A 13,610-nucleotide genomic window follows, 5' to 3' on the forward strand; every position below is an offset into this window, starting at 1 on the left:
CCAAAGAATCACATGATCTTATCAGTTGATGCAGAAAAGGCATTTGACAAAGTCCAACACCCATTCATGATAAGAACTCCCAGCAAAATAGGACTAGAAGAGAAATTCCTCAACATAATAAAGGGTATTTGTACAAAGCCAACAGCCAACATCATCCTAAATAGAGAGAGCCTGAAAGCATTCCCCTTGAGAATGGGAACCAGATAAGCGTGCCCTTAATCGCCACTCTTATTCAACATTGTTCTGGAGGTCCTGGCCAGAGCTATTAGGCTAGATAAAGAAAGAAAGAGCATCCAGATTGGTAAGGAAGAAGTAAAAGTATCTGTACTTGCAGATGACAGGATCTTACACACAGAAAACCCTAAAGAATCCTTTAGAAAACTACTGAAACTGAGAAGAGTTCAGCAGAGTATCAGGGTACAAGATAAACATACAAAAATCAGTTGGATTCCTCTACACCAACAAAGAGAATGTTGAAGAGGAAATCACCAAATCAATACCATTTGCAAAAGCCCCCAAGAAGATAAAATACTTAGGCATAAATCTAACCAGAGACGTAAAAGATCCATACAAAGAAAACTACAGGACACTACTGCAGGAAACCAAAGGAGACCTACATAAGTGAAAAAACAATCATTCTCATGGATAGGAAGACTCAACAGTGTAAAACTGTTCTACTCAAAGCAATCTATAGATACAATGCAATTCCAATCCAAATTCCAATGACTTTTTTTAATAAGATGGAGAAACAAATCACCAACTTCATATGGAAGGGAAAGAGGCCCTGGATAAGTAAAGCATTACTGAAAAAGAAGAGCAAAGTGGGAGGCCTCACACTATCTGATTTTAGAACCTATTATACAGCCACAGTAGTCAAAACAGCCTGGTACTGGTACAACAAGATACATAGACCAATGGAACAGAATTGAGAATCCAGATGTAAATTCATCCACATATGAGCAGTTGATATTTGACAAAGGCCCAAGTCAGTTAAATGGGGAAAAGGCAGTCTTTTTAACAAATGGTGCTGGCATAACTGGATATCCATCTGCAAAAAAATGAAACAAGACCCATACCTCACACCATGCACAAAAACTAACTCAAAATGTATCAATGACCTAAATATAAAATGTAAAACGATAAAGATCATGGAAGAAAAAATAGGGACAATGTTAGGAGCCCTAATACATAGCATAAACAGTATACAAAACATTACTAACAATGCACAAACACCAGAAGAGAAACTAGATAACTCGGAGCCCCTAAAAATCAAATACTTATACTTATCCAAAGACTTCATCAAAAGAGTAAAAAGATTACCTACAGACTAGGAAAAAGTTTTTGGCTATGACATTTCTGATCAGCGCCTGATGTCTAAAATCTACATGATACTGCAAAAACAACAACAAAAAGACACATAACTGAATTAAAAAATGGGCAAAGGATGTGAACAGGCTGTTCACCAAAGAAGACATTCAGGCAGCTAACAGATAGATACATGAGGAAATGCTCTCCATCATTAGCCACTAGAGAAATGCAGATCAAAACTACAATTAGATACCCTCTCACTCCGATAAGGCTGGCATTAATCCAGAAAACACAAAATAAATGCTAGAGAGGTTATGGAGAGACTGCAACACTTATACACTGCTGGTGGGGACGTAAAATGGTACAACCACTTCGGAAATCGATTTGACACTTCCTTAAAAAGCTAGAAATAGAACTACCATGCGATCCAGCAGTTTCACTTCTCAGAATATATTCTAGAGAAATAAGACCCTCATATGTTCAGATATATGCACACCCATGTTCATTTCAGCACTGTTTACAATAGCAAAAAGATGGAAGCAACCAAGGTGCCCATCAACAGATGAATGGATAAATTATGGTATATTCACACAATGGAATACTATGCAACGATAAAGAACAACAATGAATCCGTGAAACATTTCATAACAGGGAGGAATCTGGAAGGCATTATGCTGAGTGAAATTAGTTGCAAAAGGACGAATATTGTATGAGACTGCAGTTACAAGAACTCAAGAAATAGTTTAAACCCAGAAGAAAATATTATTTGATGGTTACGTGGCGGGGAGAGAGGAAGAGGGGTATTCACTAATTAGATAGCAGACAAGAGCTATTTTAGGTGAAGGGAAAGACAACACACAATACAGTAGAGATGAGCACAACTGGACTAAACCAAAAGCAAAGAAGTTTGCTGAATACAACTGAACACTTTGTAGGCCAGAATAGCAGGGGCACGGGTCTGGGGACCATGGTTTCAGAGGATATCTAGGTCAACTGACATAACAAAATGTATTAAGAAAACATTCTGCATCCCACTTTGGAGAGTGGCATCTGGGGTCTTAAACACTAGCAAGGGGCCATCTAAGACGCATCAATTGGTCTCAATCTACCTGGAGCAAAGGAAAATGAAGAACACCAAAGACACAGGGTAATTATGAGTCCAGGAGACAGAAAGGGCCACATAAACCAGAGACTACATCAGCCTGAGACCAGAAGAACTAGATGGTGCCCGGCCACCACCAGTGACTGCCCTGATGGAGAACACAACAGAGAATCCCTGATGGAGCAGAAGAGTGGAATGCAGACCTCAAATTCTCATAAAAAGACCAGACTTAATGGTCTGACTGAGACTAGAAGGACCCTGGAGGTCATCTTCCCCAGATCTTCTGTTAACCCAAGACTGGAACCATTCCCGAAGCCAACTCTTCAGACAGGGATTGGACTGGAGTATAACAAAGAAAATGACACTTGTGAGGAGTGAGTTTCTTGGCTCGAGTAGACACACGAGACTATGTGGGCAGCTTCTGTCTGGAGGCGAGATGAGAAGGCAGAGCGGGAATACAGGAAGGAGAGAAGTGTGCTGTCTGATTAGGGGGAGAGCAGCTAGGAGTTCACAGCAAGGTATGTGTACGGTTTTGTATGAGAGACTGACTCAATTTGTAAACTTTCACTTAAAGCACAATAAATAAAGTAAAAAATTAGGTTTTGTCTACAATGAAAACATACGAGATACTTCCTGGTCAGTTTTCTCACAGTTTTCTGTCGTGTTCCTCTGAAGAAACGGACTGAAATGATTCAAGGAAAAGCAAAAAATAGGAATTTTGCCATTAATGCTGAGAATAGGGAATTGTTGGTCACACATCATTGATTTGGAGGAATTTTCGTCTAAAACGTTAACATTTGCACTCATCTTCTGGCCACTGGTGCACTACTCTCCTCCTCAAGAGAGCAGTGTAGTATTATGGAAAACATAAATAGAGGAATTTCTAGGAAAAAAGTCTCTAGTAACCCTGACCTTGGGGGGATGTGACGGACGACAGGCTGCAGGGAAGGGCTTGGAGGCCAGAACTTCCTGCATAGAAGAGTCAGCAGCATTCTGTGGTATTCATGACAGGACTAGCCGAGGGCCTGACCACACACAGGTATTCTTTTTTACTGTCTGATTTATCTTTCTAAAAGCGGTACGGACCTGTTTGAGTGTTGTGGAGAACCCTTTTTATGTGGAAGGGTGGAGTCAAAAGGCAGAAGAAGGGAAGGTGTGAGAGAGATGGAAAACAACCTGTTGGAGTCCTTTCATAGCTATGGGCTTTGCGTAGAGTAGCAACAGAATTGGGGCCTGAAAGAAAATACTTGTTACCTTACCCAACAATCCATGACGCAAGGCATATATATTTTTTAAATTTATTATTTGTTGTTATTGTTGAGAATATACACAGTAAGACAAAATAAATTCCAACAGTTTCTACATGTACCATTTAGTGACATTGATTACCTTCTTCGAGTTGTGCAACCACTCTGACCCTCATTTTCTGAGTTGTTCCTCCCCCATTAACATAAACTCACTGCCCCCTAAGGTTCCTATCTAATCTTTCAAGTTGCTGTTGTCACTTTGATCCCATACAGATAGTTCTTAAAAGAGCATAATGCTCAAGGCAGACACTCTTTACTAGTTAAGCTAGACTGTTGTTTGGTTTTAAGAAGATTTCGGGGGATAATAAAGATTATCTCAGGGCAATAGTTTCAGGGTTTCTTCTCGCTTCTGTGGTTCCAGAAAGTGTGGAATCCATGAGAATTTGAAATTTTGCTCTGCGTTTTCTCCCTTTTGATCAGGATTCTTCTATAGAACCTTTGATCAAAATGTTCAGTAATGGTAGCTGGGTACCTTCTAGTTCTTCTAGTCTCGTGGCCAAGGAGGCAGTTGTTCATGAAGGCCATTAGCCACACATTCCATATCCTCTTTATATCCCTGATTCTCCTCCTTCCTCTGTTACTGTATGGATTCATGGATTCATATTTTATTCAATAGATGATAATCCATTCTTAGCATTACTTGTTTCACTACAGAAATTGTCCCAGATTCGGCTGCGGGAACCCCTCAAGTAGCCTCCCATGCTCTTTTGACATGTCTTGTAATTTTTTGAGCATTTCCTTACTTGCTGACACAGACTGTTCCAGGTTCATCTTAAAGTTTCTTGCCCAAGCCATGGAATCAGTTATTTCTCCAAAGAGTTCTGGTTCTTTTTCATGGCACATGGTCTTTAGAAAGCAAGACCTAGGTACAGCTTAATCGATCGTTAAGGGGACTGTTGTAATGTTGTGCACATGAAGAGGGGGGAACTCAAAGGACAGTTCACTCATGCTGTTTCTGGGCACCGTATGCTTAGACCAATCGTCCTTGCCCACAGTATCAGGACAAGGCAAGCCACACTGTTGTAATTTCTGGAACCTGATAGTATATGCCGATCTCAGAACAAATCCCACATTATTAGTTTCTAGGTTTTTCTTGGCTATTTTTAAACATGTTTTCTAGGTGAATTTTAGAATGACATATCAAATTCTATTGCAAAATCCCATTGTTATTTTAAAAGGTATTGAATTAAATTTATTATTTATCAGGGTAGAATTCATCTTTTTATAAGATTGGGTCTTCCCATTCAGGAATAAGAGATATTCTGACCTATTCTTTTATGTACTTCAGTAAGAGGCTTGTAGTTTTCTTCACATAAATCTTGTATGTTTCTTGTTATAATTGCTTGTTATAGTTTTTGTTGCAATTGTGAATAGTATCCTTTTAAACCTTTTTATAGTGAATTTACACATGCAGAAAAGCTCCTAAACCACGGATGAATAGTAGTAAGTTTCATTTACTCACAGGTAGAACTTTGCTGGCACCTCGAAGCTCGCTGTGTGCTCCTTCCTGACCACAGCCCCTTTCTGCTCTCCATCTTCCTAAGCCTTCAAATTTAGGAAAACACAGCGCCTTACACGGCTCCCTGTTTAATGGAGGGAAGCATGGCAGTAAACAAGAGAGACTTTTTTTCCTCTGACGCAAAACTCTGAAGAGATATTTACCGATTAGGCCTTCACGTGGGGAAGAAGGAGCAGTATAATTGACAGTGTTTTCAAGATCAGCTTTCTGACACATGCAGATTCGTTTTTCATGTAGTTGCTTCTTACGGAGTCTGTCCTTGGCTGAAGAAAGCAGAGATCAGAATGTGAAATAAAAACATAGCTTTGCAAGGTTTTGTTTAGATATCAAAATAGCATCCTGAGGTAATCGAGCTTGATGTGGGTCTGGTTTCTCTTAACCGTGCTGCTGATCGAGAGAAATGTGTGGTTTCTCTTCTTCCACCTGTGCTCAGACAGCAGTGTCCGGCTCTGCCTCTGGTTCTCTTCGCACAGTGCGCCCTGTCTCTTAGTGGTCTCGTTTCTACTCAGCGTCACTAAATCCACTTAGTCACTCAATTTATCTTCTTAAAATGCACATTTTTTCCACAACCAGGTTTTCGTGATCTGTGATTCTCTCAAATTATTAAAATGAATGACTTTGAACTAGGGCCGTTTTATATCTAAGCAGCGGTGTTTTAGGGGTCAGAGGTTTGGCCAAAGTCTGGCCTAGGAAAACGTCAGCAGAATAGGAAGTACAGAGGGAACATTCAGCCTATGAAAATTAATGATGATGCTGTAAAATGTCATGTATATCATAGATGTGTTATCATTTGTTTCTGTCTCATCTCTTTACCTGGTTGGTGCTAATAGGGTTTTATACATTTTATTTAACTACCTCCCAGGTCAGTGGGTTGTTTGTACCTTTTAAGAAGTGATGTTAGTGTTTTGCTTGATGTGTTCATTCTAAAATCTTTGTACCTTTTTCTCCCTACCTTTAACTTTCTGAAGTGGACAGTGCTCACATTCTTAACGGATACTTAGAACAGTTAAGTGAGTGGTGGTTGTGTTATGTAAGAAGTCTTTTTTTAGTTTTCAGTTCTGTATCAGTGAATAAATATTTCATTCTGAAAACGTGACTTTAATTAAACTTTCTAATCTCTTATGGAATACACTAAGAACTTCTCTGTTTTTGGTTTCTAGAAAAACTGATTGCTTATCAACGAGAATTTCTTGCCTTGAAAGAACGTCTTCGAATCGCTGAACACAGAATCTCCCAGCGTTCTTCTGAGTTAAATACCATTGTACAGCAGTTCAGGCGCGTGGAAGCAGAAACAAATGGAAGTAAGAATGCTTTGAATAAATTTTCAGGTAAAATGGTGTTTTTGGTATTATAAAAAAAATTGTCTTTTCAGAGCACTTTGTGGAGTATTATATTTGCAAGCTGTGTAGAGTAGCTTATCAGCCAGCATTTGTTACCCTTTTCAGTGAGTTAGAGAGAAAAATTGCCACCCGAAACTTACTATTGTGCTAAACTATAAAATGATTTTTATTAATTGCCAAATTTGATTAAGTTGAAATTACCGTTGTGTAAGTTTCATTGACAACAGTGAAAGACCTGCATCTTTTGGAAACATCCAAAGTGAGATTAAAATTAAACTTTGTTTTTATATTTTGTGACTTCTCTGTGGACTTAAGGTGGATTCTGGAGAATCTTTGGGCTATTAGAAACAATTAGAGCTCTTAAATCTGATTTATAATGAAAAGGATACATAGTTTCATACTGGTTACTCTGGGGACAGTCTGGCCTGTTCCTTCTCTGAGCCCTTCAGGTCAGAATAAGGCGAATGAATGCCAGCACCTCTCTGTTTTTGCTCTGTCCTTATTCGGATGATTAAATTGATACGTGTGTGTAATCTGTTGACTCCAACTTTGCATAATCTTTCTAGAATAATTTACTTTTTCATTTAGTGTCACCTATTTTTTTTTTTTTTTTACTAGTAATTCCTCTGATTTTAAGATCCACTGCCTTAAAACCTTTTTTGAAGTTTCATGCTCTTTGCCTCCCTTCCTGATTAGGAAATTTGCTTTAGGTTGCAATAGCATTTAAAATGATTCAATGGTATAGATAAGAAAATAAATCACCCCTCAGCCTGCTTGCCAAGTGATCTCTGTCACCGTTTTTTGTTTCCTTCTAGCCTTTTTCTGTGCATATTTTTCTTCAAAATTGTAATTGTGTGTTGTGGCCTGATTTTTATTCTTGACGCTATACTGTGAGCATTTCACCAGTCATTAAATACTCTTCAAAAATGCCATTTTTAATGACATAGTATGCCAACTAAGCACATACCGTAATATATTAAATATTATTCTATGATGAGGCAAGCGGGTTTTTTCCTGGCGTTTTTTGTTTTTACTCCCCGCCCCTCCCCGGCCCTGCTCAGCGCAGCGTATACCTCTGTGATGAACTTTGTGTATAAATCCGACCACGTTTCTGGGAGCTCTTAAGTTATTCTCCTTAGATCAGGACTTTCTTGGAAACAGGGTCTGCATTTTGGTAACTGCGATCCCTAAGCACACAGCTCAGTGGCTGGAACACAGGACAGAGGTTTGTAGGGTTTTTGATGTTGTTCTAAATGGTTGGAACCTTCATCACCATGTTGTCACCACAATTTAATATTACTACTTAATCTGCTAATTTTGTAGGTGGAAACTGGTATTCTGTCCTTCGTAATTGTTTCTTTACGCAGGAGGTTAAACTCCAATTTCTTGCATTACAGTCGTCCGCATTTCTTCTGTGAGTTTCTGGTTCTTGCCATTATTTTTAATGGAGTTTTCCTATTATATCTGTGTGAAGTCATCATTGAGGCTCTAAGTCCTCACTGCCGACTTCCTTATTGAAAAAGTTAAGTTCTAGTTTAATGATATTTTGAAACAATATTTCTTATACTACTGAGTTGTTATTTTAAATTAAATGATTCGTTGGTTACTCTAATGAAAACTCATTATTTGAAAGTTATGATCTATATTAAACGTTCTCAGCTTGTGCTATTTAAGTTATTTGAATTTTTTCAGAAAAAAAGATCTTTCCACATCTTTGGTGTGAAATTTTGGTAAAATGTAATAGCATAATGGAAATGAAAGTTACTGGTGGTCACTGTGCTTAGTATTACTGCATTTTCATAAATGGGCACCCTGTTTAGAGTTCGTAGAGCTTGAGTTCTGACACATTATAAGGTGACCGACTGACGTTCCACCTTCTCACAGTCCTTTGGAAGACCTTCTTGGCTTCATTCAGACTGTTTATCAACATCATGACTCTTATACTCTGGTTGCAAAAACAGAATTTTCCTTTTAAGGGTGCAGAAGCATAACTTTCATTTTAAGTGGCAATCTCACTCACCAAACTATGAAATTAGGAACGAAAATTCCTTAGTTGTAGTTCTCATAAATTTTTACAGCCATGCTTGTAAAATCAGCCTTTTTCTAGGGTAAGGTATTCCTGAGTATTAATTATACTTTGTATTTCAGGTAGTACCCTAAAGTTATTAAAGGAGTTAACAAGCAAAAAATCTCTTCAAGTGCCAAGTATTTATTATCATTTGCCTCATTTGTTGCAAAATGAAGGCAGCCTCCAGCCTGCTGTGCAGATTGGCATCGGAAGAACAGGAGGTATGTTTGTTTCTTAGTACGGCTGTACTGCGGGTCTTAATCATGTGTTAGAGTGTTACCTTGACTGGGAGAAGTCTAGCAGGTCAAAGGAGGAATTCATTCTTCATCTGTGCACAGAAACTCCAGGACTCTTCGAAAGTCCACATGGACATTTTTCTCCATAGACCAGAGACAGAGGGCTGAAAAGGATCTTCAGAAATCTAGCTCAGGCCCCATTTCCCGGCAGGCAAGTGTTAAAGGCTTTGTAATTTTTCTATTTTAAAGATTTGCCAGGTGGGAAGACTATATTCTTCTAGTAAGCTCACAGTCACATGACTATAAGTTCTTTAAACAGTAATAGCTTACAGTCAAGTGAAAAAGTTTTTCTTATGTCTGCCCTTATTTTTTCTGAGAGAAATGTAACTATGTGGCCATTCTTATTTAACCTCTCATGCAGTAATAGAAATGCTTCTTTCTAATACACCCAAAAATGTTGTATAGGATTTTTTTCCCATCTTGTCAGAGCCACCATTGCTTCTTGAATTTTCCTTATAGGGCCTGTTTACCATTCTTTCATCATTTTTATTCCTCTGTTTGGCTTTGTTAATCTTTTCTCTGTAGTTTTAAAATGCAGAGACCAAAATAGTATCATATTTTCTAATAAGTCTTTTAACAAGAAATGAAGTGATTACTTCATAGATACTGAAATTCAGTTTTGCGTTACTGTTTTTAAAAAGCTGATTCAGCCTACTTTCGAAGTCCTGAGCTCAAGGTGTCAGCAGGGCTGCACTCCTCCTGGAAGCTCTGGGGAAGAATCTCGTTCCCTGCCTTTTCCTAGCTTCTGGAGGCCACCTACATCCTTTGGCTTGTGATCTCTTCCTCCGTCTCCAAAGCACTGGTGTTGTTAGGTGTCATCAAGTCCGTTTTGACTCACAGTGTCCCCATGTGACAGAGTAGAACTGCCCCATGGGGTTTCCTACACTGTAATCTTTACAGGAGCAGATCACCAGGACGTTCTTCTGTGGAGCAGCTGGGTGGGTTCAAACTGCCCACCTTTTGGTTAGCAGCCGAGCACTCAATTGCTGTACCACCAGGGCCCCTTCTTTAATGCGTAGCATCTTCACATCTCTCCCTGACTGTCCTTCCATCATTGCATCTCATCTCACTCTTGACACTCCTGCTTTCCTCTTACAAGGACCTTTGTAAGAATACATTGGCCTGCCTGGATGATCCAGGATAATTTTCTCATCTCAGGATCCTTTGTTTAATCACATCTGCAAAGTCCCTTTTTTCCACGTAAGGTCATGTATTCATAGGTTCTGAGGATTAGGGCGTAGACATCTTAGGGAGGTCATTATTCTGTCTACTACAGTAGGAGAAAGGAGTATTTCAGAAAATGAGAGAGCACTCCAAAAGTCCCTTAGTGGAAGGAACATGAGGTGTTCTAGAAAATGAAAGGAGGCCGTGGTCAGGTAGAGTCCGGGGAAGAATGAAACAAGGTGAGGCTGGAGATGTAAGTTGGAGCCAGACAATGCAGGACCTTGTAGGCCATCTATAGGATTTTAGTTTTTATCCTAACAGCATCAAGAAGCCATGAAAGTATTTTAAGCAGGGCTTTTTAAGAATGACTCTGTAAGATTTAAATTTTGCAAAGGTCACACTGGCTGCAATGGGAAGAATGATTGAGGATGTGGGAAGAAGAGTAGATGCAGAAGGACCAGTTAAGATGCTGTTTTAGTATTTCGTCTGTGAGAAGAGGAGCTTGGACTATGTGGTGGTAGCAAAGATGGAAAGAAGAAGATTTGAAAGTTGTTGGGAATGTTTGGGAACGTATATGGGAGGACATGAAAGCTTCTTAGGAAAGTGGAGAAAAACTGAAATAATAGCAGTTGATGTTGTTGTTAGGTGCTGTCGAGTCAGTTCTGACTCATAGCAACTCTGTGTACCACAGAATAAAACACTGCCCAGTCCTGTGCCATCCTTCAAATTGTTATGCTTGAGCCCATTGTTGCAGCCATTGTGCCAATCCATCTCGTTGAGGGTCTTCCTCTTTTCCACTGACCATGTACTTTACCAAGCATGATATCCTTCTGCAGGGACTGATCCCTTCTGACAACATCTCTAAAGTGTGTAAGACGTAGTCTCGCTACCTTGCTTCTAAGGAGCATTCTGGTTGTACTTCTTCCAAGACAGATTGGTTCATTCTTTTGGCAGCTCATGGTATATTCAATATTCTTTGGCAACACCACAATTCAAAGCCATCAATTCTTCTTCGGTCTTCCTTGTTCATTGTCCAGCTTTCACATGCATATGATGTGATTGAAAATACCATGGCTTGGGTCAGGTGCATCTTAGTCTTCAAGGTGACATCTTTGCTTTTCAAGATTTTAAAGAGGTCCTTTGCAGTAGGTTTGCCCAGTGCAGTGTGTCTTTTGATTTCTCGACTGCTGCTTCCATGGGTGTTGCTTGTGGATCCAAGTAAAATGAAATCCTTGACAACTTCAATCTTTTCTCCATTTTTCGTGATGTGGCTTATTGGTCCAGCTGATAGCTTAGTCAAGTTGCAAGCACCATGAGGCTTATCTGTCCGTGATTGTATTTCAGACTGTCTGGTACATAACAGATACATAATAGATGGGCAGTTAATACTTGGACTGGAATTATTGGACACTTAATCAATTGAACAGAGTTTTCAGTCCAACTCTTTGGCTCTATTTCTGTTTGGTTCCTTTGTTCCACCTTGCTCTTCCCTAAAAAGATGGCATGGCCATATTGTTCACTTTGCTGACATGTTTCTTCTGAACTCATTCCGTAGGATACATATATTTTCTAGATTGTGAGCCATAGAAGAGCATCGTATCAAACAGGATAGGCTGGGTTATGTGGTGGTAACTAACAGCCTCAAAATTTCGGTGGTTTAAGTAAAGTTTTTTTTCTTTTTCCCTCACAAACATGTCCATCATGGTTGGCTGGGGGCATTGTCCATCTTTGATCCCAGAGGGATCCAGGTTGACAGATGAGTCACCATCTCGAATGTTATTTGCCGCCATGCCAAAGAGCAAAGACAACTCTGAAGGATTTTACACTGCAGTTGTAATTGCACAACCTGTAAATTACACATGCGGATGACTCATTGACTGTTACTAGTCAGGTGCCCCCTCCCCTGTCATCCTCAACCACAATGGGACCAAAAGTGCAGTCTCACAATGTACCAGCAGGTAGAGAAAACAGGGAGTATTTTGTGAGTTACCACAAGCATGTGCACTATTGTACTTTTGGCTGAAATTCGTGCTTTGATTTTTAGTGCTTTTGGAGTCCTTGAATGCCTTGATTTAAATTGTGGAATTTAAATTTCAGCTCCAAAACAGAGTATATTTGAGAAAAACAGCATATACTCTAAACATGCCGTCTAAACATAAAATAACAACAAAAAATAAGAATCTGGTAAGGAGTAGAGAATCTGCGTTATTTATACCAGCTTTGTTTGTGTACTCTGGATGAGCCTGTGTTTTGTTTCTTCCATAAACAAAGTCTTAAAATTCCATATGAGTTAAGTACTTCTTAGGAATATTTCACATCACAGTTGTTACGCTTATAATCTGTATTCTAAATATTTAAATATTGTTAATTTGAATTCTGAGGTAGGTTAAAGTACATGGAATTTGCTTCCAGGGTAACATCCTCTCTCTGGCATCTCAAAGTAACATGGTCAAAACAGAACTCTTGATTTCTAGCCCCCTCTGCCTCAAATACGTTGTTCTTAGTAAAAGGTATCCCATTCCCTTAAGTCATCTTTGGTGCCTCCCCTTCCCTTGTTTCTACCAGTCATAAGCCCCACTGGTGAGGGTCTCCAGAATATACCCCAAATCTACCTCTTCTTCTTCATCCCTTCACACACCCAGGCGAGCCCACCATCTTTCCCTTTACTCGCTGCAGTTACTTTCTGACTGATCTCCTCAAACTGCTTTTAGTCTTAGACCTTTGTGTCTGTTGCCACAAACTGGTAACCTTTTCAGATTACAAACCAGATAGTGTTACTCCTGTGATTATAGACATACAGTGGCTCTCTGTTGCACTCTGAATTATAACTAAATAGGGGGTTGTGCATGATCTGACCCCTGATTAATTCTCTGGATATAGGCTCATTCTGCTTTAGATACATTGTCTGTTTGTGCTGTTTCTTGACTACGTCAAGGTCGTCCTTTCTCAGTTCTTGTTGTGTCCTCTTCCTGGAAGATTCTTCCTTAGCTCTTTGTGATCATCATTAGTTACCAGCTCAGCTGATATCAGAGAGGCCCTCTGTGGTCACACTACGTATAGAGATGCTGTTTATGGTGTGCATAGTACATATTGCCCAAACACTGAGAACAATGTCTTGTCTTTAGTAGGTGTTCAGTAAATATGTGTCCTCGAAAATTCTTCATCCCTAAAATGCAAGAGAGGAATGTGGCATGCTAGAGAAATCACTTAATTGCTTTGGACCTGGCTGTTCTTATCTGTAAAATGATGGTGGTAGACTAGTTAATCCATGATTCTTAAGCTTCATTCTAGTTTTACAATTCTATGGATTCTAAGTACTTCATACCATTTCTAACAGAACATAATTATGAGGTAATTACTTTTAAGGTTAATATGAAACATTTGCAGAATACATCTTTCCGTATTGCTGTATAACACTTAGACAACTGAGATGTATTTTTCAAGGTATTATTTTTTAGAACTTCCTTTGAAATATATACACTATAAAAAGTTGTGTGACAGATATA

At 39.2% G+C, this 13,610-nt stretch overlaps 1 protein-coding gene across 5 annotated transcripts in view; it reads left to right on the forward strand.

The window, feature by feature from the left end:
* MGAT4A (alpha-1,3-mannosyl-glycoprotein 4-beta-N-acetylglucosaminyltransferase A) overlaps positions 1-13,610 on the forward strand; it is an 85,343-nt gene that overhangs the window by 35,763 nt on the left and 35,970 nt on the right. For 3 of the 5 annotated variants that reach the window (XM_049857279.1, XM_049857278.1, XM_049857280.1), the window contains exons 3-4: positions 6,397-6,564; positions 8,725-8,865. In XM_049857279.1, the coding sequence (XP_049713236.1) occupies positions 6,397-6,564; positions 8,725-8,865 (309 nt within the window). The remainder of the gene's footprint in view (positions 1-6,396; positions 6,565-8,724; positions 8,866-13,610) is intronic. The other 2 variants (XM_049857281.1, XM_049857282.1) reach the window with 1 other exon arrangement.

Source organism: Elephas maximus, chromosome 17 (genome assembly GCF_024166365.1).
Source record: "Elephas maximus indicus isolate mEleMax1 chromosome 17, mEleMax1 primary haplotype, whole genome shotgun sequence".
NCBI classification, from domain to species: Eukaryota; Metazoa; Chordata; class Mammalia; order Proboscidea; family Elephantidae; genus Elephas; species Elephas maximus.